Source organism: Lepisosteus platostomus, chromosome 8, assembly GCF_059453375.1.
Source record: "Lepisosteus platostomus isolate fLepPlt1 chromosome 8, fLepPlt1.hap1, whole genome shotgun sequence".
Classification (NCBI taxonomy): Eukaryota; Metazoa; Chordata; class Actinopteri; order Semionotiformes; family Lepisosteidae; genus Lepisosteus; species Lepisosteus platostomus.
The window spans coordinates 25,469,754-25,497,563 of record NC_142618.1 but is presented as its reverse complement, the minus strand read 5'-3'; the positions used below and the strand labels follow the sequence as shown (position 1 = coordinate 25,497,563).

The 27,810-nt window shown below is 36.6% G+C and overlaps 1 protein-coding gene across 2 annotated transcripts in view; it reads left to right on the top strand.

Annotated features, from left to right (window-relative positions):
* The window catches only part of oxsr1b (oxidative stress responsive kinase 1b), a 141,330-nt gene that overhangs the window by 57,711 nt on the left and 55,809 nt on the right, over positions 1 to 27,810 (top strand). For both annotated transcript variants that reach the window (XM_088642973.1, XM_088642974.1), the window contains exons 3-4: positions 5,525 to 5,633; positions 15,676 to 15,817. In XM_088642973.1, the coding sequence (XP_088499099.1) occupies positions 5,525 to 5,633; positions 15,676 to 15,817 (251 nt within the window). The remainder of the gene's footprint in view (positions 1 to 5,524; positions 5,634 to 15,675; positions 15,818 to 27,810) is intronic.

Sequence of the window (27,810 nt, the reverse complement as noted above, 5' to 3'; positions counted from 1 at the left end):
AAATTGTTGTGGTTTTGCAAATTTATATGCAAACATGGTCATAATGGCTTCCCCATTCACACATCAGCCATAGTTAGGAAGCTGGGAGTCACTCTTGTTCCTCTCATTTCTTTCAAGCCACATAATTTGATTAAGATGTCTTTCTTTCACCTTAGAAATATTGCCTGCATTAGGCAATTTCTGTTAATGTCTGATGCCAGGTGTCTGATTCATGCATTCATACCATCAAGGCTTGAATTCTCCAACTCTTTACTCTATGGGCTCCCTAACTCTCTTCTCAAGTTCAAACATGTTCAGATCTCTGCAGCTAAACTGCTCACACCAGACTCTGGCAGCATATCACTCCTACACTTAAGTCTCTACATTGGTTGACTATAAAGTCACATATTGATCTTGTTACTGACTTTCAAGGCTCTAAATCAGGCTCCATCATTCATCTCCTAACTCCTTCATGTTTACACTCCCCCAATAGGCTCTGTTCAGTTGAGGCTAGTCCTCTACTCACTGTACCCAGGACTAAATCACAGATTCTGGTAACTGTGCCTTTTCTGTCATCGCTCCAGTGTTGGGGAATGACCTTCCTCAGACTTTGAGAAACAACTTCAACTCTCTAAAAATTTAAACTTAAAACTGACCTTTTTGCCAAGATCTACATCTGTTTGCCTACAGTCAATCTGTAAAAACCTGTGTGCTCTTGTTTTTTTTCTTCGTTTACTCTTTTGGAATTAGAAAATATGAAATTGGAATTTACTCTTTTTCTTTATTCACGATATACAGCGTCCCTGGGTTTTGGAAAGGTGCTTTATAAATAAGTTATTATTTTAGTAACTCAGTTTCCTGTTTGTGTTGCTGACAGGTGTCTTTAGCGATATTAGTGGAATAATTCACATTTAAAGCTTCTGTTTGTCAGATATGTAAAGGTGCCTTTCATGCCTGTTGTTAGACAGCCACATATAAAAGTAAAAGCATGAACAAGATTAATTCATGCTTTAGCAAGAGAATTCACAGGATTATACTGTGCTACAAAAATGCAGCAAAACAGTGTTAATTTATCTCACAATATGCCTCGAAAGATTGCCTGCATTAATAATGATTGGTTTTTAATCACCATGGAAGTCCTTTTTATTTGCTTTGAAAGACAAAGATTTTGTAGAATTATGTTCTTGCATGTAAAATATCCTATGTTTCTGATGTAACTAGGCTGTATAGAACGTGCCAGGAACTCACTAATGGAATCAGAGTGGGAGATGTTTTGATGTTCGCAACAGTTTCTAGTGGAATATTTGGAGACCCCAAAGCCAAGTAAAAGCCAATAAGGAACATTTCTTTACTTTAACAGACCTTTCTTTGTCTGTACAAAGATGCTCTGTTAAAGGATTCCCAGGAATCCGGAGAAATTCGAGGGGAGAATGGTGCTTTAATTAACAAGAGAAATGTGACCTAGAATTAAAATTTTGGGGGTGAGCTGGGCAGTGCAGCATATTTGCCTTTTGGAGTTCTTAATGTAGTGTCAAGATAAAAGCCATATGAGAATGAATTGCACCCTGTTGTACTGGATATACAGTATGTGTACTGCATGTATTGTATATTGGCTGTGTATTAGTCACTGAAGTTTAATGTGTCAATGGGGGGTATTTTTAGAAACAATGGTTCAGTTACCACCAAAATTTTAAGTCAATATAAAAATAATACCAAAATGAAATATAAAAAAAACTATTCTCTGTGGTTGAATATTGGAAGGAAGTAAATGCTCAATATGAATAAGTGGTAGGATTCTTATTAATGTAGCTTGTGATAAACGAGGAATACTTAATACTTGTGAAGGCAGATAAATGTCTCTGCCTTTCTATAGTCTCCAGGAGACTGGAAAGGTTACAGGAGGTCTGGAATGCGCAAATGTGAAATCGTGCTTGTTTAAAAAAGGTAAGGGGTTATATTTTTAATTGTGTAGCAATTAACATGATCTGAATAGTACTGCACTGTGCATTGATTGCTTTAATGCGTTTGTGGTTGTATTAGTGTTTAGGCTTCATAAAATTTAATCTTACAACACAATCTTCCTTCATCTACAGAAACAAATTGCTACGTGGGATTGCTGTTGTTGTCCTGGGTTTTTTTTAATTAAAATATACACATTTCTGCTTTTATTATTTATTTTCTTGGCATTAATGCTTAGAATTTGGACCAGTGTTCTCTCTTGGCAACATCAGTGTGTGCTTAAAACATAATCTTTCACAAAGGCTCCTTTCTAATATTTGTGAAATGTTTTGATTCAGCAGTGAAGAGTATGCTGCAATGCTGATGAAGCTCTGGAATTATTGTTCTCATTTGTTTTGTGGCCTCCACCCAGTCAGTAGCTACAGGCCAAACATCTCTGCTAGCAAGTTTATGATCAAAGCGACAGATTTTCTTTTTAGGAGTTTTTTATGTTATCCTGTTACTAATCAAGTGGTTGCATTGTGCAATTGCAGGACATGTCCTGTATATTGAAATTTACCTCTTAAGAAACTGAAAACCTCCCATTTTTTAAAAAGAAATATGCCTAATGTAAATTAAGTAACTAGTAGTTTAAGTTATTCTGCAGTGTTTAAGGTCCATCCTGTTTGTGATCTTGATCATGTGTGCATGTTAGCCCTGAACCCTTATCTTTGTTAAACACTTTCCTACGACTTGTCCATTTTAAAAGAGAAGTGAAAGGACAATTGTGCTGTACAAATGGCATTAAATGTCAGAGAACCCCCCCCCATGTAAATTCATTATAATGCTTAAGAAAATTTGAAACATTAGCTTATCAAGATCATTGACTATTGCCATTATGAAAATAGTATCAGTATCTGTTGTGGTGTTTGAAATTTCTTAACCATCAATATGGATCTTAATTAGGAGAAGTTAGGTTACAAATGATTCAGCACTATCTAGCGTGGTTGCATTGTTGTAATGATCTCATCTGGCTATTCACTGGTAGAAGTCAGGCTTCCTGGCTTGATTAGATCCTCGGATCAGACATCAACAACGTGGCTATTTAGATTTTTCCGGAATCCAGTAAACCTTTTTGCTTACTGTTTTCAATTTTAAATGCACAGCCACATAGTTTTCCCTTGTTATTCGGTTTATATTGTACTGCAGATCCAATGGGTTGACTTTCTCAATGTCTCTGAGGATTTTGAATACTTGAATTTGATCTTCCGTTCAAAGATTTAAAATATTCAGATTCAGACTGGAATGGCTCATTTAATTTTTTTTTCAAAAGGTACCAATCATCTGTGTCAGGGTTATTCAAGCCTCCCATATTCCTAGCGATGCATAATGATGAGCTAATTGCTGGCACAGTATATTATTTATCATCTCTAAGTAAGATTTGGATTCTTAGAAGGAAATATGTGAACTCAATAGGTTTGCCTTTCATATCAGATACATTTTCAGGCTGCCTGGATTCCGCTGTTTATCGTGATCCTGTGTTTTTGTACGTTTTCTCAAAATGCCAAAGGTTCCTGTAAATCAGGAGTTACCAGAAATGCAGTTGGTCTGTCATAAATAGTTTTTATATTGCTTGCAGATGAAACAGCACATGAACTATGTGGCCCTAGGGTTTCTGAAAATTACTAGTCAATCCCTTATTCGTCATAGGCTTGCTTTTTTTCCTTCAGATATCTAAACAGCAGACTCAGATCAGTTCCAGGAGGTTGCCCAGCATATATGGTGATACTTATTGTTTTCGTTTCAGGATTGCTTAATACCATCTGCACTAAAATGTCTTGATTGCAGCTTTTACAGTATACATTTTCATAATTCTTGCTTATAACGCCAAATGTTAATAAGTACAAATATCCTGTGGGGTACAGTTAAAAAAGTCCAAATAATATGCTTTATAGTTATTGTTTTGTATATTTTACTTCAATGCATTTTCTATCGTCTTTATACTCTCATGTTTCTAAATTTAATAAATTAGTGCTTCAATAATAGTCATCAGTGGTAAAGAAGAAGTTCTAGAAGAATAGATACATTTACAAAATAGCACAATTTGCAGTCTTTGCTCATGTATCCTTGGTTTTTTAAATTATTTTTGCTGTTCCATACATTTAATAACGGATTTTGTCTGGCACTGACCATCCCGTGATAAAACCAATGACTGGAAGCAAACCTAGACTGCATATTAGTTTTGTACAATGCTCAGATCCCATTTGTGAAGAATTGGGAGGTGCATAAAAGCATACACTTGTTTCACATTTTTATCATATTCTTTGTGTTGTCATTTTGTTTTTTCAGCCACATCATTGTCCAGTTGTTACACCAATGCTCATAGAGGTGTCATCTTACCATGTTTTAATATTGTTTGGTTAAAATGACCATTGTTGCTTATGCTATACAGTACATCGAAAAGGTTTCACACAGCCTACAAGCTATGGATAAATACAGTGTCTCTTGGTATGTCAACAGCACATTTTAACAGGGCAAGACAAACAGGATTAATCTTGTTGGGGCCTAATTCTTCTGTATTGACTGAGAAATGCCATTATGCTAATGAGCAAAAGGAACAATTAGGCATAATTCCTGCAGAACTACAGGTCTGTGTGCAAGACTTAGGTATCCTTAAAAAGTGCTTGGAGTATTGTCTTTTATTCTATATACTATTTTTGGAAATACTCTATATAGTTTTGTGAAGTACATGATGATATACATCATTCTGATGTTGAGAACAAACATGCTCAAAACTAAACATTGTGTTAGTGGCAATATTGTCCTTTACCAATTAAATCTAAAGCCATCAGAGCCTCCCCTCAGTGTACTTGAAGTGTAGTGGGAGCTGCACTTGGCATTGCTCAGCACCGTAAAGCTCATTTGTGAAGCTCTCTTCACTGAAGCCTAATGAGGAATTTCAGATCTGTGGGTCCTCAGTTATCTAAAAGGACCAGTCTGTGCTGAAATAATGGGCTTGCCTTGCTACACTACCAAGCAGAAGAACAACAAAAAAATCGCTCTAACATACGTCTGGATATTGTACAGAATACAAAGGAGTTTGAAAGGCTGGTGAAATAAACTAACACTTTAGGGATTTTCCAGTTAAGTTAACTGAAGTTATTTTTCCTGCTCTCTTTGTTAACATTGATTTGATTAAGTACAAGGGGACATGGTTTGCTCTGTGGTATTTGCGTCCTGAATTCACCTCCCCGTCTTAATTATCTAAAGAGAAGACAGTTCTAGCTCTCCAGCTCTTTTCCCCTTCACTGCTATCAGTGCTTATGGTCTTTATTCATAATTGAGTTTCATAAATATGTAATAAGTAATAAATAACAGCTCCTTTTCTGATTGATCTTACAGTAAGTCATTTTTAAGAACTGCTTGATAAATCATATTTTGGGAACAATGGCCAAAATGGGGCCATTAAACTGTAGAAAGTTCTACAACAGCCAAAAGTATACAAAAGAGGAAAGGCTTACCATCCAGAGGGTAAATCAGGCCCTCGCCCAACCTTAGCCTACCTTTTGGTCTGTACTGAAGATTTATCCTCTCTCTCTATCTGCAGAAGGAAATCCAGGCAATGAGTCAGTGTCATCACCCAAACATCGTCTCTTACTACACTTCATTTGTGGTGAAGGATGAGTTGTGGCTGGTGATGAAACTCCTCAGCGGTGGTAAGTGTCAGCCCTCTGAGTTCAGTTACTGCTTATACTTCATCTCTAATCAGTCATGTTTTTTCAACAATACAACTTTTTCTTCTTTCTATATCCTCTCCGTTTGTAAGGCTACATAGGTAATGAACTACTACTGGGTTCCAATTTGTAGCTTAATAGAAACTGAAGTGACTTGATCATTAAGTAAAACCACAAAGGAATTGCATTATTCTAGAAAATATAGGCTGGCATTATTCTATTAAGTGCATATTATCTTTGTTGTGCAACATGCGTAAAAAATAAAATATACAATACACAATACTTGCAAGTACCTATAATACTGTTATAAAAAGATTAAAAATGAAAATAATCCAGACACCAAATTAAAATGGCCCCTGTAGTTATGAATGAAAATGTTCCTAACTAAAAATGTTTTTTTTTTTTTTATTTCAATGGTCTGATCTGCCAAGCTGGTCTCACTGTGCTGGCCCTTCACCTCTTAGCTTTCTGCTCGGTTACCTTGTTTGGGCATCTTCCACAGAGGTCTCTCCCTGTCTGTACTCCCCCCTCCAAAAGAAGAGTTTGGATATATGTGGCTGGGGATTGTCAGCACCAATTGTCTGTTCCCGGCCCACTGCAGCTGATCTCTTAGGCCATTCCTTGTTCCAGGTCTGTCTTAGTGAGACTTGTGATTGGTGGATAGTTGCAGAGAACATGCTAAACAGCCCCCTTGGGGGTCTCCATCTTGCATAGCTCTGTCGACATAGTGGAGCCACTGAGCAGGTGGCCTGTGCGAGCCTTTTGTGTGCCCTCATTGTTAGACCCTGATTTCTGGCCTGGATAGGATACATGGTAGAGAATATTAAATGGCTTTGTCATAATCCTTGTGGTAATATTATGTACCACAGTACTATGTAGCAGTTAATTTGTGAATCCACTTAAACTAACCTCTTAATATACTCACAGTAGTTCACCTGTGTGGTTTCACTTTGTTGGTCATTTTGTCCAACCAATGTATACAATTGCCACTTTATAGTAGAATGAGTAAAACATTTAAAAGTTATTTACATTTTTTAAACCTAAATTTACCAATTATGTGAAATTATTTTTAATAAAAATTTTAGTGCTCAAAATGAAAATTTTAGTGGTTGAAGTTTAATATCAGCAAAAACGTCAAGAAAAATCAAATATAACATATGGTGGTCACATAAGTATTCACCTGCCCAAATCAATACCTGCTGGAAGCTTGGCTTTTTGGAAACTCTGGTTATAGTCCAAGGTAGGGCTATTAAAGTTATATTATGAAGATCCATGCATTTTCTAATTGCTTCATCTAGGGAGCTGGAGCCTATCCTAGCAAGCAATGGGCACACATCAGAATATACCCCGGACAACATGCCAGTGCAAGTCCAGGTCAATTTTCCAGAAGCCAGTTGACCTATCAGCAGGTTTTTGGATTGTGGTGGGGGGGCAGAGCACCTGGTGGAAATGCCAGGAGAAGATACAAACAGATGGACATCTCATTAAGTTTGCTGATGACGCAGCCCTGGTCAGTTTATTAAAGGACACAGAATACCATCATGAGCCCATTCTAAATGCTTTTATTACCTGGTGCAACAAGTTCTCCCTAAAGTTAAATGTTTAAAAAACATAGGAACTGGTTATTGATTTTTAGGAAAAATACCACACCCCCTCAACCCACTATAATTGATGGTCAGCCTTTTGAAATTGTCAATGATTATAAGTACTTGGGACTAGTCATTGACAAAAACCTAAAATGGGACAATTGTTGTGACACTATAAAAAAGGCCAACAGAGACTCCTTTCTTAGGAAACTCAGCTTGATAAAACTTTTCTTATACTTTTCTATAAAATAATTAATTGCAAGTGTGTTAAAATACAGTTCTGCTTCACTTGTTGGTTTGGCAACATACAGTAAGTACCGGTAATTGTAATAGGCTGGGTAAATTAGTGAATATAAGTGGCAAAATAATCAGGAATAATCAAATAAACTTAAGTATCCTTTTAAGCCAAAAGCATCATGGAGTGTGTGTCTCACTCCCTCCATTGTGAATTCACACTTCTCACATCTGTGAGACGCCTCTGTGCCCCCAGGTGTAAAACCAACAGACTCGGGAGATCTTTCATTCCCACTGCAATTACACTCTTAAACAATTCAAAGTAACTACCTTGTCTCTTGTTTCTTTTCTCCTGTAACACTACTGTATTCTCTTCCTTTTTGACGATGTTTATTTGTCATTGTGTTGTGTTTGATTGTGCTGTAAAACAATTTTTTCTTGGGGACAGTAAAGATTGAATTGAAAGTCCACTTATAGTACATACTGTACTGTAGCACCCCAGAGCTGGAACTGAACCCAGGACCCCAACGCTGCCATCTTGTTATAAAGATATTTTTCTCAAAGTTTCATTTCATGATTAGGAAGCAGTCTTTCTCTGTTAGGGTATGTTCAGCTATAGTTCTGTGCTAAACTCTGCTAAATACCAAATTCAATTGTAGGTTGTGGAGTAAGTTTAAAGAATAGCTGGAGTGGTGTAATGCTGTGGCTGGATATAGCCGTGTGGGTGGTGATTTGTCAGAACCCAAGTGCAGGAGACCGGAGACTGAAAAGTGAAAGAAGAGTGAAATGAGATGATGAATTACTGGCCAGCGGGGCTTAATCAGCCCAGGCCAGTCAGTAATGGGTAAAACAGCAAGTCCAGGAGAAGCCGGACCAACTACATGCCTGGCAGAAAGAGAGGTTGCTGAATACAGCCTGGCGGGAAAAAGGGAGTCTCGGGTGTATGGAAGGAACCTGAAAAGCGAGACCCCTCAAAGGAACCAAACGGGCTTGGAAGGGCAGCCCGCAGAAGTGTCAGGGATGAAGGTCAGAAAACGTGAGGGTTGATGCAGTGAAAAAGATAAGTATGGAAAGAAGTGCTGGCTTGAATTAGAGATGACTGCATCAGGTGATGCAGAGAGCAGGCTAGGAGCAAAGGCTAGGGCGACGAGCAATGCTGAGAGCCGGCTTGGAGCTGAGGCCGCCGCACCAGGTGACTCTGAGAGCTGTGGCCGCTTTGCAGAGCGGGGCTGAAAGCCGGGATTGCTGCCAAACAGAATCCTCCAGTGGGAAAGCAGGGAGTCTCGTGTATGGGAGAAACCGAGTTGCGAGCTTCCTGGGAAAAGAGCCAGAAGGCTTAGTAAGGGAGGCTTGAGGCCGCTGAGACTGCTGCGCAAAGCAAGGGCTGGCTTGGTGTACTGGGCCATGCTGAAACTGAAAATGGCTGCATAGCCCAAGGGTCCAAAAAAATAAAGGGAGGCTTGGGTCCAGAGAAACCGAATAATGAGTGTCATGAAAAAAGAGAAAAATAGAAGGGAGACTTAGGTACATAGAAACCAAATAGCGAGCCTCCAATAAAAAAAACACCAAATGGATTTCAGGGCGGTCTTGAGACTGCAACATGTGTGAGTAAAGACTGTCTAGTTAACAAAATAAATGTGAAAAGTGAGACAGAAGTGCTAGTGAAAATCAGGGAGCTGTGAAAAATGGCAAGGCGTCATCAAAACGGCGCCTTGTCTTTATATAGAAAAGCGGGAATTGAATAATAAGCTGATTAAAATGGATCACGAAAAGGTAGTACAGTAAGAGCAGCAAAACCCTGGAAAACCATGAGGCCTTGTAAGAATGTGACGGTTTTCCATGGCAACCGCTAGGTGAAGGACAAGGAAGGGTGGTTAATTTGAGATTTCTGTCCTACATAATCTAAAATCACTTTAACGCACACTAGCGTGTACGTCTGTGGTGCAGTTGCTGTAATCAATTTATTTTTGTTGTGGCTGGGAAGTAAATTTACAAAAGCACAATGTACATCGATTAGTGTCGGCTTTGTTTGTGTGTGCTATCATATTACATGTTTAAGGAAGCTTCCCTAAGGCTTCCATCGGAATGGAGCAATAGTATATGTTTTACATAGTGCTGTCTGAAAGTGTTGGCCATGAGGTATAGTCAAAATTGGGATTGGTATACTGGAGATTTGAGAAAGCAGTGTGAAAATTTGCCTTAAATACATCAAGACTGCTTAACTTAACATGATGGGTCACTACTGTGGAAAGTGTACTGCTATTATCCTGCCTATAAAGTACTCTCATGCATTGTGCCAACCCAGCCAATTGCAACATGGCACCACGCTAGGTAACATTTTACATTGTATCAGATTGTGTTTTCTCTTTGAATTCTGTTATTAGATTTAGTAGGATTTGTTTTCATTAATAGTTTTTCTTGCCTTCTTCCTTACTTTGTATCCTGTAGGTAATCTAAGACATTAGGCTACTTCAGCAGTTTACCTGATGGTAACTAATAAAGCCACATATAAATGAAATGTCTCAACTTCCATGAGTGATAATGTTTTTCATTAACAATAATGCTTTCAAAATTTGTATTTTTTAATCAGTTATCCTGCTTCCATTAAAAATATGAATATCTTTGTAAAATTGATAATGATAAAATGCTTGTCAATCATTATTCCCAAACTGCATTTCAAAAAGAGGTGTGTAATGGGATAATTTGTTACGTAAAACAGGCCATGGAAACTTGTGACTGTATGCCTATGAGATTACTTAGGAGGTGAGTCACCGATTTCCATTCAATACATAGTTTCCTTTGTATTTGGTATTTGGTAAGTAAATAGTGTTTAAAACTGCTTGTGCTGTAGATTTTTCTAGATCTCTCACCAGCTCATATCTGAACATTTCAGGCATATTGAAAAGTGAATATTTTTAATAAACTTATTCTCTCCCCAAACGCATGGGAGAATTAACTGGAGATGGTACTGTACTGTACTATGTGTGGCCAAGTAATGCCATAGATTTTCTCCTAAGGACTGGAAATGTCAACCTGTGAACTTCAAGCTTTTAGTGCTGCTTAGCTTGGAGGATTGCAATAGTACCACTTACTCCAGAACATCCTTTATCCCCACCAAACATTGTTCTGGTCTATTTATTCCTGTTTTAGCTTAATAAGAGCAAAAAAGCCTTTTTTAAAACTTTGACAAGCAAACTTAGAGACTCTTCTCATTGCTTACCATTAATTGTCAAATTACTGTATCTAAAGAAATGCTTACACACCCTTATATTAACAGAACTTGTGTGACTTTGATGTTTGTGCTTTTATGAAGGCCTGACTATTCATTTACTCAAAAAAAAAAAAAGACGAATTTCTTGCTTGGACTCTCATAAGAAAATAGAATGTGATATGAGCTAAATTTGTCAAAATATTATGTGTGGCTTGGTGGTGAAGTGGTAAGCATGCCTGCTTTGCAACGCTGGGAACGTGGGTTCAGTTCCTGGGGTGCTATCTGTCTGGAGGTTGTACGTTTTCCCCTTATTTGTTTCCTCTGGATGCTTCATTGACCTCTGGGAAAATTGGCCCTGATGTGAGTGTGTATGTTTGCATCTGTGCGTGCCCTGTGATGGACTGGTGTCCCATTCAGGGTGTTTCCCGCCTTGTGCCTGCTCCTTGCCGGGTTAGGCTTCCCTGTGATCCTATACTGGATAAAGCGGTTTAAAAAATGAATGGATGGAAAATCTTATGTGCACATATATGGATAGTCTTAAACACTGTACTATGTTGCAGTGTAACAAACTTAAATGAGGTTTTCAACAACTTTAGTATTTAACTTATATAGCTATGTTATATACAGCATAGTATATAATATGCGGTATAATAATTAATAATTACTTACACTTACAGTATATAGCACTTTCCTGGACACTCCACTCAAAGTGATTTACAGATAATGGGGACTCCCCTCCACCACCACCAATGTGCAGCCCCACCTCGATAATACAGCAGCAGCCATAAAGTGCTGCTATCAGTGAGGAGAACAGAGTGATGAAGCCAATTCATAGATGGGGATTATTAGGAGGCCAATATATAGGAGTATATATTACATATGCTATAGCATGCTATGCAATTATACTCTATGGTACCTATATTACAAATATTGGTAATATGTTTAAGTGCTGCCTTAAAAAGTTTACTATTTACTAAAATTCAGTTCATGAGTGTTCTCAATGTAATGCAGTTCATAAGTTCATGTAGATTTTAGGAAGCTATTGTAAAACAATAAAAATATTTTAATCGGCTTCAATACTGTAATGAATGGCCTATGAAGAAAAGAGGGATGCTCAGAAATAGAGTATATGGAAATTGCTTATGAATCAGTAGATGTTTGAATACCACTTCAGAAGACCATGGACTAAGTTTTTATTTTGGAAACCGTGCTCTCTTAGAACTTGTTTACTTACAGAAGCAGCCATGACTTAATAGTTTTATGCAAGTCATGTGGATTTTGTGCTCCCAACAGTTTGTACACGTCTAGGCTTGTTTATACTAAGCGGTTTAGCTGGATTCCGTTTATAAGAGATTGAGAAGAAATGGAATAGATGTGGTGGTTATTTATGGCTTTAGAAGAATATTATGGCATTTAGTTTCTGATCTGTCTTTCTTGGTAAGTTGCCAGTTTCACTGGGGTATGTTTCCATGATAACGGCGATTGCCTTCTGTACGTTTGATTTTTATCTTGAGAAATGTTTTACATTGGCCAGATAGTTTTAAGCTTTGCCAAAGCAGCATTTGCCATTCTGATTCTAGTTCTTATCTCACAGGAACTGGGACCATCTTGGCTGATGGCCCTGCCAAGATAAGGACATTTGTCAACTTCTCTCTGTCATGAAATAAGCCTACACAAAATGGTTGCGACTTATTCATCATGCCACTGAAGGCCTTAAATGCTTGTAGTCCAGTGAAGTAGGTTTTCCACCTGTCCTTGAGTGGGGTTAATGTGCCCGTTAAGACCTCATTGTCCAAGTGTCACAGGGGGCAACTTTAATGTGAACAGCTGATCTGTAAGGAACCTTCCTCTTGAACTGAATTTCGTATTTCCCAAATCAGGTCCCAGTTACCCTTAATGGATAACATGGGTTAGGAAGCACATATTTCAGTCCGTGCAAGATTTTTTTTTTCAGACAAGACAATGCAGTGTGAATTGTAGTTTCATCACTTCTCCAAGTCATTTTTTAGATCATGTATTACCTGTTCCTAACTTGATCTTTACGTGGGAAGAGATAGTGAGGAAGATTTCCCATTCTAGTGCTCACAATACTTTCCTTTGTTTGCAAACATTCACCCTGTAAAAGTATATGCAGATTCAATTCATCCAGAGCTGCAAAGACAAGCAACCTCTGTGGAGGAATTCTCATAAATATCATTGCAATTTCAGGGGCGCTGTACAATGGCTGACCCTGTGCTCTGACTCCAGGCTTCTCTCTCCCTATCTGTGTGTCTGTGTGTCTCATGGAGAGCAAGCTGGGGTATGCGAAAAGACGAATTCCTAATGCAAGAAATTGTATAGGGCTAATACAGTTATCTTATCTTTAATTTATTTTAGTTATCTAATATGTTCAACTAATTTGTGACAGGCCCAGTGTCAGAGTTTTTGCCACATTAGCATATTAATTTACTTTTTAACTCAGGATACAGTCTCCTCTGTGTTTTCGCTGGAATCATCCAAGAAACATCCAACTCCAAAAAATAGTTGAATTGCGTCTTACAAATTAAACGAAGTTCAATCGAGTACAAAAAGTAAAATTTTCTGTTAGCTTTCTTTAAAATGGGAAATGGGTACCCAAGAGAGTCTTAACTGTCTTAAACTATCAACATAAGAGTAGGTTAATGAATGATTTTCTTTTGAAAATAAAAGTTTATTACTTTAAGTGCGTTCTTGTTGTTTTACAGTCTCTTAAGTGTTGTTTTTTTTTTTAGTCTGGACATTAAAATCATGTGGCCTAAATGTATTCTTGGAAAAGTGAATCTTTTTTTTTACACACAAATAGTTTTTGCTGAATGGGATAATTTGTATTCCTGCTCTGGATCTTTTGATGAGATGATGTGCTGTAGCCCAGCAGTTATTCTTGCTGTCTCTAGTCTTTCCTTATTCCTGTACAAAATAAAGATGCATGCAGTGTGACCTTCATCAGTCAGCCAAGTTCTGAGTTTTTTTTTTTCCTCATCCTACCATCATCCCTTTGAATCCAGGGAGCTATGATGGTGCAGGAACTGTCTATCCTGTCAGCTTTATTTCTCCAGATGTCTCAAAGCAGGCAATTGCTGCTATATATAGTGTTTTCTGCAGTCAGCATTGTGTGTTTTGCCCACAAAAGACCAGTATGTGATATTTAGCACCAATTGATGGATAGGCCATGATTGTAACTTTGATTTTAAAGTAATACGTTGGCTCTACTTATGTAAATAGATAATAGCACTGATTTCAAAACTAGACATTTTCATCTTTAAATTCAGGTTCCTATTAATGATCCCCACAATTGTGAGAGTGTATTATTGTATAACATTCCAACCTCTTTGTGTCTTCAAGCTGATGAATAAGCTAAAAACCCATGGCATAATCTTTTGTTCTGTCTTACTAAATTTTACATTTTACTCAATATGTCTGTCACAAAATAAATAGGAACCGCATAGGACTCTAGGGTGTTCTCTGTTTCTCTCCTGTTATTATTAGGTTATTTATGAGCACATGTTCTTGATCTGTTCATCTTGTCACCTTCCACTAGCCATAGTGTGCCTTTTGCGTCCTGTGGTCCATAATTGAGAGTGATATTTGTCATGGGCCCAGTATGGCATGCCTGTTTTAGTGGTAATTTCAAAGCACCTTCATTACAGTGACCCTGAACTAGTGGAGAGGAAACATCTCAAATGATTCTATAGGCCAGGTTACAGTAACAGGAACAACCCTGCTCCACTGCCTATTGCATTTGAAATGGAGTTCGTTAATTTCTCTTTGGCCTGTTTACAATTTGATTATGCTCTATAGCATATTTATTGTTGCTTAGGCTGGCTTAATTATCAAGAAATCACAGTTTTACACAGTGTCTGCATGACTGGAGTATTCTAAAAGTGGTAATGGGCTGTGCAACATCATCAGCATCCAGAAGTGTTAAAAAAAGTACTCTGATTATACATTATGCGGTACATGATGTCAGCATCTATATCACCTTAGTTTGCCCCTTTATTTTGGTAATTTAATATCCTTCCCGATGCTTGTTATTCTATTACGTACGGTTGTCATTCATCCATCTGTTTTTTCTAACCGCTTCAACTAATTCAGGCTCACGGGGGAGCTGGAGCTTATCCTGGCCAGCAATGGGTGCAAGGCAGGATACATAGATGGGATGCTAGTCGATTCAGGCACACCCTCACAGCAGGGTTGATTTTCCCAGAAGCCAATTAACCTACCAGTATGTCTTTGAACTGTGGGAGCAATCCAGAGCACCCAGAGGAAGCAATCGCAGAGGAAGATCTGGAATTGAACCCAGGGCCCCAGACCTGCAAGACAGCAGTGCTAATCATCGTGCCACCTGAGTTGACACCTATTTGAAGCCAGCAGAATATCACACTTGAGCATAGTTTGCTACTTGATGTTTTCAAGTGGTTTTTATTCCCCATCTATATTATGAGTCTCCAAAGGCCTGTCTTCGCTTCTGACTACTCAAGTGACATTTTCATGTAAATGACATGTCTTGTGCTGTAATTGTATTAGATACAGTATTTTGTTATTTTCTAGTTTGAGAGAAATGCTGGGACTTTCTGTAGGATGCTTTCCTAATGGAGATTTAATTCTATACCATTTCTTACACCCCTTTCATCTTCTGATCTCACTGGTCTGTGAAATCTGTAATCCTACCATGAAAAGTAAATTTCTATAAATGTATTCAATAAGTAACTGATCTGATCACTGTTAATTAGTTTAACTTATTTTCTACTAATTTGATTATTAATTTCTAATCTTCCAGGCCAAACATTTGCCTCTTTTATTTCTGATTAGTGAATGTTTAAATTAACAGATGTTTTACAAATAATGAATCTAGGTAGTAGATCTTTAATCTAATTGCTAAACCCCTTCCCTTGAGGTCAGTGTTACCAATTAAATTAATCAAATCAGATGTGGTTGGGTCACTGTAATGCTGTTTTTCTTGTTTGTTTTTTTTTAGGATCAGTTCTGGACATCATAAAGCATATTATTTCCCGGGGCGAACACAAGACTGGAGTCCTGGATGAGCCCAGCATAGCCACTATTTTAAAAGAGGTGTTGGAAGGGCTGGAGTACTTGCACAAAAATGGCCAGATTCACAGGTATGGAAGGAAAGAAAGGGATGCTTTCAATGCAGTGTGGTCTCATTCTGGACATTGAACATCAAGCATGTTTCATTTTATTCTTGCTGCACAACATGTTGGTGGCTCACTACAAATGAGATTTCGTTTACTGTATTTTTTACTTGCTATAATATCTGAATGAGTTCACCGTCCTGCCTGACTTCCCATGCGTTGGAAATGCACACAGAACACTGGCTCTTGCATGCTTGAAAATTTTCCGAGAACCTTCAAGATATAAGTGGTGTTCATTTGTTTATCTACCAGGCTTCATACAAGCTTTTGCTTAGTCGTGTATGAAACAATAGTGTTCCAGCTTTGTCTGTATGAAACTTGTAGATAATTCTGGTCATAATCCTAGTTAATTACAGTATTAATAATTAATGAGGCATTCTTGACAATTTAAATTGTAAAAATGTTTTAAAAAGAGAGGAGGCTATTTTAGCCCTTCTGAAGTGTTGAGTAGTTAGTAGCTTATTCATTAAAAGATCTCATCTATTATTGGCTTCATCCACATTGCTGACTAGTTTTTTCCACACTCCTTCAGGCTTCTGGGTGGTAAAGAAGTGCCTCCTATACAAGGTTTGAAATACACTTCCACATAGTTTCCACTTCCACTGATGTTTCAGTGCAGTTGCTGTCCTTTCACATTGGGTGCTCTGCATCACTGCACAGGCAAACTGTTAAAGAATTTCTGCTTTACATCTCTGCTATAAAGCCTTTGAGTGGATGGAGGAGGGAGAGAGCAGAAAAACTTGGCAAAGGGGTGGGGCTGGTAAGACAAAAGACATGAGATGGGGAGGGAAGAGTGTAAAGACAGTGGAAGAGTCCTGGATAGCTAGACATTTTTTTCTGGGGAGGTATTGAACTCTGGCAGTCATACCAAATTAGCAGCATCTTGTAAGGTATTTAACACAGTTAAATCTGTTGATCTGTTTATTGCTGTTTGATTTTACAGGTTAAATTTGAGTGATGGCATTCATCTCATACAGTAGTCTATGTGTTAAAGGCTTGCTTATTAAATACAGTTCCTGTACTCTATTCGGATTATTCCTAATAGATGTCTCTGCCTCTTATCACCTTACGTACAGTGCCTTGCGAAAGTATTCGGCCCCCTTGAACTTTTCAACCTTTTGCCACATTTCAGGCTTCAAACATAAAGATATAAATTTTTTATTTTATGTGAAGAATCACCAACAAGTGGGACACAATTGTGAAGTGGAACGAAATCTATTGGATTTTTGAAACTTTTTTAACTAATAAAAAAATGAAAAGTGGGGCGTGCAAAATTATTCGGCCCCTTTACTTTCAGTGCAGCAAACTCACTCAAGAAGTTCAGCGAGGATCTCTGAATGATCCAATGTTGTCCTAAATGACTGATGGTGATAAATAGAATCCACCTGTGTGTAATCAAGTCTCTGTATAAATGCACCTGCTCTGCGATAGTCTCAAGGTTCTGTTGAAAGCGCAGAGAGCATCATGAAGACCAAGGAACACACCAGGCAGGTCCGTAATACTGTTGTGGAGAAGTTTAAAGCCGGATTTGGATACAAAAAGATTTCCCAAGCTTCAAACATCCCAAGGAGCACTGTGCAAGCGATCATCTTGAAATGGAAGGAGTATCAGACCACTGCAAATCTACCAAGACCTGGCCGTCCCTCTAAACTTTCAGCTCAGACAAGGAGAAGACTGATCAGAGATGCAGCCAAGAGGCCCATGATCACTCTGGATGAACTGCAGAGAACTACAGCTGAGGTGGGAGAGTCTGTCCATAGGACAACAATCAGTCTTACACTGCACAAATCTGGCCTTTATGGAAGAGTGGCAAGAAGAAAGCCATTTCTCAAAGATATCCATAAAAAGTCTCGTCTAAAGTTTGCCACAAGCCACCTGGGAGACACCCCAAACATGTGGAAGAAGGTGCTCTGGTCAGATGAAACCAAAATCGAACTTTTTGGCCACAATGCAAAACGATATGTTTGGCGTAAAAGCAACACAGCTCATTACCCTCAACACACCATCCCCACTGTCAAACATGGTGGTGGCAGCATCATGGTTTGGGCCTGCTTTTCTTCAGCAGGGACAGGGAAGATGGTTAAAATTGAGGGGAAGATGGATGCAGCCAAATACAGGACCATTCTGGATGAAAACCTGTTGGAGTCTGCAAAAGACCTGAAACTGGGACGGAGATTTATCTTCCAACAAGACAATGATCCCAAACATACAGCAAAATCTACAAAGGAATGGTTCACAAATAAACGTATCCAGGTGTTTGAATGGCCAAGTCAAAGTCCAGACCTGAATCCAATCGAGAATCTGTGGAAAGAGCTGAAAACTGCTGTTCACAAACGCTCTCCATCCAACCTCACTGAGCTCGAGCTGTTTTGCAAGGAAGAATGGGCAAGAATTTCAGTCTCTCGATGTGCAAAACTGATAGAGACATACCCCAAGCGACTTGCAGCTGTAATCGCAGCAAAAGGTGGCTCTACAAAGTATTAACGCAAGGGGGCCGAATAATTTTGCACGCCCCACTTTTCATTTTTTTATTAGTTAAAAAAGTTTCAAAAATCCAATAGATTTCGTTCCACTTCACAATTGTGTCCCACTTGTTGGTGATTCTTCACATAAAATAAAAAATTTATATCTTTATGTTTGAAGCCTGAAATGTGGCAAAAGGTTGAAAAGTTCAAGGGGGCCGAATACTTTCGCAAGGCACTGTATCTATCTTGACCACTTGACCAAACTAAGAATCCACTTCAGTATAGAGAAAAATGCATACGTTTAAAAAAGACGTGAAATGAATTCTTTAATTTAATACTTTTTATGAATTAAAAAAATATCTCCAATTATAAACAATTTATTTGAAATAGTTGACTGTTATAGCTGGGCTACCTCCATATTGATTTTTGTGTGTGAAATAAAACACTATACACCCTTTTATTCTATGTTTACAATATGATAGACATTAATTACAAATTGCAGCAATTGATTATGATACTTTTCAGCTGCTAAATACTGCATGTTGTACAGTAAGACTAAGGTAGAGTACATTAGATATGCATACTGAATTCACTATATTTATAAATCATTTCCTGTTTTTGTTTATTGTGAACATCCAGCAGGAGCTATATGACAGTAGTCACAGCTACATGTTTCACAGCAAATATTAGTACATTTAACCATTTTTGTTTTTGCAATTTGTTATTAACAGAATTGTTGAAGATCATAATGATAAAAAGGTTCGTACTTTAATGGAATGGAAAATCTGTACTCCTGAAGTACATACAGTATATTTTTATCTTTAAAGAATGTTATTTGTTCCACATTTTTTGTTTGGTAGCTGTATCAGTCAGGAGTTCACATAGGGCACAGTCTTGTCAGATCTTACAATAACTGCTTTTTATTTCTGAAATTGGCATTTTCTATTTCCATTCTGATTGTCTGAAATAATGCATGCTTTATTTTAATCTCTTCAGTGCCTTGCGTCAGAATGTGTATGGTCTCTGGTATAAGTAATTGAAGTGATCATATTTAGTCTCATTAAAAAATCATTCATCTCAGTTAAGAAATTTAAAAAAATACTGATGACTGTTATAGCTTTAAAAGCATAAAAGTTGAAAAAACGTTCTTGAGGGTAGGCTAATCTATAGAGATATCCAAATATTCATCTCTTTGAAACATGTTTTAGTTTGGCAAATATAACCTCTGCTAGGAAATCCTTTTAAGAGTTGAGATTCCTAGAGCCTAAGTACTTCATTTTCAATTTGTGAATTGCTTTCTTTACCAAACCAATAGGACAACTTGTCTTTTTTATGATCTGAAAAACTTTCCCTGCTATAATCAAAAACTGTTTTTGATTGATTAGTTATATGGTAATATATACTGTTTTGTAATCCAAACATCCAAAACTGAGAATGTGAATAACATTGCTCTAGGAAAGAGCTTAACTTCACAAAGCAACAGTGTGTTCTTCTCGAATGTGTGAGATGCAGTTACAATACACTGTATATATTTTCAACAACAAGTCGTCTGCCTCATAAAAAAACAATGCTAGTAAAAACGAAAGTAAATATCCGATTCTCCCTCATTCTAAGGATTTAGCATGATCCTTTTCGGCTTATTTTACTAGCATCTTGCGGTCTTGATCAGCATTAAGGCTTCTTCTACAGATATCCACAGAAGAAAGTCTTGCATTCAATCGGCTAGACAGTGGTTTTTCCAAGTATCAGTTAGTGGTGGTGGTAGTGGGGAGAGGGTACGTGACTGACAGTGAAGGAATAAAGTTCTGTGAATATCTTTCAATTAAGTTTTTCTTTCAGTGTTCTCTGGCTTCTGAGAGTTTAGAACATATTTAAAGGAAAAAATATTAAGAAATCCTTTCAAAATTGCATTAGCTTCTTCTCTTGACCCGCTACTGAAATATGCCATTGTTGTTTTCTAGGATGTTGGCTTATAGTAATTTTTCACATTATGAGAACACATTTCTAGCATTGTGGGAAGTTTATTACTCTAAGCGTGGAAAAGATTTGTAATCCTTTGCCACTGAAAGTCCATTTTCTGATTCTGGCTTACAAGGAGGTTGTATCTTGTAGCTTTTGCCATAGTGAAATATTTAATTTGTGCTAAGAAGAACAAAAGCCACAGCCCCAGCTACGCCATTGAAAAAAAACCCCAACAAAGTCACAACGCACAAACCTGTCAGTTTGTTTTTTTTCTTTTGCAGAAAGACGTCCATTTACTTTTGCGTGTTTCTCAGTTGTCATCACTTGTAAATAAGTTGGCAGAAAACATTAGAATGATATGACAAGTAAATTACAACTTACTAAGATTCAACATGATGACATACTGTACAAACGAGTGACAAATTCAGGTTTGAGAGTTAAGAGTATAGGAAACAGAAGGGAAAATAAAACAAGTTACAGTTTTACTTCAGATTTAGTATTGATGGGAATTACAATTTGTCAGTTTTGGGGTGTTTTTAGCATTGCATGGTATCATACTCACAAGCTTTGAGCAAAGTACTGCAGAGGGTGGTGAAGTCAGCGCAGCTCATTATCGGCTGTGAGCTGCCAAACATCCAGGATATCTACTCAGCTAGATGTCTTAAGAAGTCCGGGTCCATTCTCAGGGACCCCAGTTATCCCAGTCACAAACTTTTCCTTCCTACTGTCCGGTAAACGGTACCAAAGCATTCGGTCAAAGTCCAACACAACACAAAGTCCAATTACAGAACAGCTTCTACCTCCAGGCAAGAAGACTGCTAAATAGCCAACCTGGAGCTCCTTTAGCAAATCACCTGTAATGGCCACATGGACATACCGTTTGCATTGTATTCATCATACTGCACTACTTGGGCATAATATATTGCATACACCCTGGACACATAGCAACTCTATTTATATTAAGTATTGTCTGAGTTTATTTGATTCAATTTATATTGTACTATTATTTATTATTATGTAACCTTCTTTTAACTTTTGTAAATTTTGTGATTCCCCCCCCCCCCCCCCCCAGTGAGCTTGTAGAAAAGACATTTCATTGCCAGCAACTACTGCTGCACGCTGTATTGTTGTGCATTTGATAAATACATTTTTGTTTGAAATCCTGAAATCTTTTGTAATTAAAAGCATTACTGTATACTGTATAAATGGAAGAAATAATAATGATGATGTAAAAAATGGTAGTATGATTATACGTTTTTAAGACCTTGTGAATCCCACACAGCTGTACTGCTTATTTCAATTAACTGCTAAGAGTTAGTTATTCAAGTAACTTGAATAACTAGTAGAGATTTTAAGTGGTAGTAACCTTATTTTCTTGGTAAGATTGCCCTTTAAAGTAGAATCTTAAAAGTTCCAAACACATAGACTCAAAGTTCTACAGTATGTGCAGTAAATTATAGTTTGTGAAAAATCATATAATCAAAAAATAGTCAACTGTGATGGACAAAATGAATAGGTTTGATTTCTATTTTACCTTGTTTTGTATATGTAAGGAGTGAGTTCTTATTTGTGATTCTTATTTCATTAATACCTCTCTCTGGGATTTACTTTTAAAATTGCTTGCCTAATTATGTGAATATTCATGAATTCATTTTGGGATTTTTTCATTATTTGCTACATTTTCTCATCTTTATGAAGGATAAGTATGAATAATGCATGGCCTTTTAGCTTGGGTAACTACAGCGGAGAACCTGCAGAATCCTAATGAAGTGGAGTTTCATATTCTGCACTGTCAGTGAGATAAATCAGACTTGGAACTGAAGAAGGGCAATTTGTTTTGTATTTGAAAGTGGTATCTTTGTTAAAAGGAATACAAGCTAAGGCATTTTAATTCAAAGTTATTAACATTTATAAGGTAAGCTCTATGTCCTTATCAAAGAACATAGCTTTCCAAAAAATAGTATTCTTGATTGCAATCTACACTGAAGAATTAAGATATTCTGTCTTTTTAAAAGTGCCATTCTCTTTATAATGTGTTTACTTGCAATTTTCTCATGAATAACTTCTTTTCAGAAAGATCATACAAAATATAATTGATACGCAGTAATCTAATGATCTTCAAGACTTCTGTTTTCTGTGCTGCGAATGTCATTTGAAATCACATATATAAATGCGTTTCTGTAGAATTACTCTAACATCTTTGGGAGTGCTAGTCTTGAGTAAATCTCATTGAGAAGCCTCTATGCATGACTGAATTGTTAATTTATCTTTAGGAAATGTGGACGTACCAGTGAACTGAGCATACAGGAATGCTAGATGTCTCTTTATTATAGAATGCAGAATTCTAATTCTAATATGATTTTAACATTTGTGAAATATATATGAAAGTACTTACTGTACTGAAATGAATAAGGTATTTTTTAATAACAAAACGTGTTTTATCCAAACCAGACCTTCAACCAGAACTTGATGTCATTATATTCTTTGTTCCTTTGATGTGCTTACATTCTTCTAAATGCTACTGAAAAAAAAAACTATGGTGTTACATTTTTTAATCTTAAATGCACGTTAGATTAATGATAGATGAGGTTAAAGAACATGACTCCATGACTGTATGCATTTACCTCTGGAGTGAGATTTTCAAATGTAACTAAAATGTATTTGCAAGTATAAAATTACACTTTTTCTTAGATGGGCTGCTTATAGTCACGACTTTCAGAAGTAAATGTTAGCTGATGCATAAAGGCAGTGAAGCATGGTATTTGAGCTCACAGATGTCTGATGCACTGTTATCCAAGGTTACAAAATCAGTGGGATTTGCAGAATTACAGGCATTAGTCTGCTATCCGTGTAGGCAAATGTATGCAAATGATCAGGAGCCGATGCATTATTTCATTCTTAAATATAGGGTAGACACCTTGAAATTTGCAGTTATGCCATTGATAGAGGCCTTTTCAATTCTAAATGCATTATCTTGGATCACATATCTCTGAACAATACTCACAGGTTATTGAAACACTATTATTAGGTTTAAGTTATAGGCAATTACCCTATATTATTCCAAGCACCTAGTTGCATACAAATGGCCTTATGTCTTTTCTAACTTTATGTTCTTATGTATCGATCATTAGTAAACGCTGAACTCTTTCTACTGCAGGTATATGTGAGAGATTTACTGTACATTATCACATTTTTTTGCATTTGCCTTTTGGCAGCTTTTGTTATCCTTACAAATGGCAATTATCAGTTAACCTGTCTTAACTTTAAGGCGTTGACTTGGGGGAATCAAAAACAAAACTCAGTTTTCTTTCTTTAGTAAGTATGACCCTTGTTCCAAACTCCTGCAAATCTTTCTGTAAAAAATAATACATTCCTACTGCTCTCCATTTTGAATGCACTCCTTTGTAGTTTCTACTTGTGTCCTCTGTTTTGTGTTTGTGTTGGTTGTAAAGGCCATAAGTGACTTTGACAAAGCTTTTGAATACTGGAATCGGGTCTTCTTTTAGATGTCTGTGTTCAAGGCTAAAAAGATGGCCATGATGAATAGTCTGTCAGTATAAAACATTCCTTTAAGCTTTGTAATGTACCTGGTCTCTCTTCTCTGGACTGATTCCAGAAAAATAACTATATTCTTTTTATAATGTTGTGACCAAAAATGTGGTGCAAAAATCGAAAGCCTTACTAGAATATTGTACATTTTTAATATCCCTTGACTTTAATTGTACATTTTTTAATCTATACATATCCAGCCATTGTTTGTCTGTTGTTACTTCCCTAGATTTCATGAAAGATAAACATGTCAACATAAAACACCTGTCTCATTAGACATAGTTGCTTTAGGCTTAATGATTTCTTTTTTACCTACCTGCAAATTTCTTTACTTAATATGAAACATTAAATTGAATAATCTAGGTGTTTGACCTGTCTTTAATTGTCTAAAATTTTATAAAACAGGTTTATTAATCCTTTAGTTTGTGTCATCTGCAAACTATGTACAAAAACATACATTAGGTATATAATTACTTGGTTTGTTTTGATCACCTTTTTATGGATGGCAATATATTAGCAGCTTTCAAGTCAGTGTGATGTAAGGAATATTACTCTTGTCTGTTGATAATTTTGTCTTTGAGTAACATCTCTTAAATTACGGATTGGTTGAATACAAACATTTTCTGCAGATTTGTCTCTTAAGTGCCCCTAAAACTTTCTATACTCATGCTTCCTTTATGCCAGCATTGTCGGTTAACTTCCTTTGTTAACGTCTATGTATTTTTTTTTAAATTTAAAGCTGTTTCCTTTTTATAATTAAAAAGGTTCCCAATATCTCTGATACACTCCATTTCAATATTCTTTTATATCTCGTTTGTGCCTTTCTAATTTTTTTTGTTCTCTGTAATTGCTATTTATTGTAGTCTGTGTAGTACCTGCATAGTGTTTGTATTTAATTATTTTATAAAACTACACTTTTAATTTAAAAAAAACTGGGTTAATTTGCTTACTTAAAGAAATTATTGGTGTTCTTCCTTTAAAATGTGGCCATCCATTCTGCTGGGATTTTGCATCCATCTTATCCCTGTCAATTTCTTTTAAACTCTTGCATTGCTTCATTGCAAGAAAATTATTCATTTTTATTGAGAAGGAAATGGCTTATGGTTTTGTGGGTGTAAATCTTCTTGATACAGCTTTTACAACAGCAATTTTCAGCAGTTTATGCTCTGCTGTACCTTGGAGGAGCTGGAGGGAAACAGTCTTACAATGTTGAGTGAAGATACAAGTGTATTCATGAAGAAAGTTCAAATTATGCCATTAATATGACTTACTTTGGAAGGGTAGATATACTAAAAATCCATGAATGTTAGAAGTCAACCTTTTTCAAAATTTATTTTAAAGAAAATAGAAGTTATTAGATGGTTATGAATGTAAGATTGTTTAAGCAATGCTGTGGAAAACTGTTTTTATGCTATATGCCAGGCTAAACATTTAAAAAGTAAAGCAGACAAAGGGCTTTAAGTTACCTTTAAAAAGCTAGCACTTCACGAGTCTCGCCAATATATTGCAAGGGAATCCATTTTTGTTCTGTTATGTTATACATAAGTTTGTGACAACTAACTTGATCCTGAGATGGCAGCAAGACTTACAGAAAAGAAGTTCATTTAATTGTCTAAATACCAGTCCAATTTGTTCATAATCATGTTCTTTAAACCATGTCATATGAGACAAAGTGCTGGATGTGTCACATGGCACCTTGTTGAGCCCTTCGGAATGTAATTAGAAACTCAGTGTGTTTCACTAAAAGACATTTCCCACAAATGGTTGAATTCTCTTCTTGACACAACTGTGAGGAGGCAGGAGGCCTCAAAGGGAAATTTATTCTCAAAGTAAATTTGAAGGTCATTGCCCCTCAGCTGTTAGAATAATAAAGCTGTTAAGTAAAATACCAAACCAGACCCACAAATAGACCAGTATAGGTCTTATTAACCTGTACAGTATGTTCATGAGATCCCTTTTTAACATGAATTTGACTGCTCATAGTTTAGCCATTACTTGAGCTTCTCTATCCAGATATCCAAATTAAGATGCAATACGTTTTAGGGAGTTATGGAAAAGTTTGTTAAAATACTTAAAATAATTGTCAAACATGGTGATGAGACTAGCCTGCTCCAATGGAACAATATAGACCCACGCAGAGATCATGACAACCTTTCACCCAAATGTCCCAAAAAGATATGTGACATCTTCCGTAAAAAGCCAGTGATCTGTTGCAAACTTTGCTCTCTGGCTTTTCTTTGGGCTTTTGACCACCTTCCCGAGTGCACCACCTCACACTTGGGGCAATCTCCTTTTGAAATTTAAACATCGGCTCTTCAGAGTCTCTTTTATTTATACTTTGGGCAGCAAGCAGAGAGATCCAGAGCCAGAGGCCCATCAATGTTAAAAAGGTTTCTGCAACCAACTTGCTTAAAGACTTTTCTCTAGTGGCAACAGGTGATGGAATTTCCAACCCGTAATATGAATCTCTTTACAATATTTAAGTAGCTGCGGTGACTGAGATCTTATCAAGTACTGCAGCAAAAAAATCTAGAATAGACTACGCTTGCCAGCCTACGGCCCTCTTACAGTGCAAGGCATTGGAAGTTTGCATAGAAGATCAGGAAAATTGAAAGCCCATTGATCAACTGCTCATATAACAATGTCTGAGACCTGCCAATATTACGAATACAATGGATAAGTGTTCAGTATTTTCTATTTTCTTGGTCTCTAGTCTTAAGAGTTGAAAGAAGCCTGAAATTGTGTATCTAGCTGGTCAAATGTGCATTAATTATATCACTGTCTTAGACATATGGTCAATTTCACTACCAATAAGGTAGGTTCTCATTAGATAAGTAGTGATTTTAATCTACTGTATGTAGGTGGTAAATTTCAAATCTTAAATAGTAGCCCGATGAACAATGTGTTGAGTGAATTGTTGGTAAAATGTCAGAATCGAATCTTTTTAGACAGGGTAGATAAGGGTAAAGGCATATGTATTGATCTTTTATTACATGGACTTGCGAGAAAAAACATTAAAAGTTAGAAATTAACATTTTAAACCATAAAGTGCTGTTTAATACGATCAGAAAATACCTCTGTCAAATGTTTCACTTTCATGGATTTTTTGGCTAGAGGAGCCTTGTTAATTAATTTATCAAGTCTGCATTACTGACTTCACATTCTGATAATTCTGAATGTGCAGTCAGTAATTAATTCTGTGTTGAGGTTTATTCTTCTTTACATAATGGTACATTTTAAACTTTTTTTTTAATGGGCAGAAGCTACTTAAACTACCCTAATTGTTTTCAAAATAACATCATTTTAGTTCTGGATTAGATTGCATTTTAGAACTTTTCAATTTGTTGCTGTGCTTTTGTTTTTTAATTATCTGTTTTGGTGAATTCCTGTATCTTGGTGTCCACTTAAAGACTTGCCTTGCCATATAAACTTAAAGAGTTCTGATTATGCACCATATTTATAAATTTAACATTTAACATTCAGTAGTAAGACTTCAGAAAACATTGAAGGTTTGGCAATCCACTGGGGAGTAAGTGAGGACTTCCTGATTCTTAAGATTTTCTAATTATGATTTCCATGCCTGTTGTAGATGTAAAAAGAACGTTTTTCCAGTCCATAATTATTACCACTGTCTTGAGTGACATAAATAAAGAAAGTTAATACCTGTTTTTGCCTTTGTTAATCTGTAGATCCTCAGATCCAGTTATAGAACAGAGATGTAAATAAAAAAAGAAAGAAGATCCAGGCAGCTTGTTAAGGTTGCAAGTCCTGGAAAATCTAATTCTAGCATCTTTAACAAAGATGGTCTTTTTTTTCCATTATTTTTCCAAAGTAGAAATGGGAAAAGTATGTGAGTTTATGATTATTGAAAATAATGTCTTTTTTCTTCTGCGATTATCTAAATCTGTTAAATGCTGTGTAAAGTGCATAGTTATTGGGACAAAACACAATTTCCAATGTCTACAGTGAACAAAGGTATTAAAT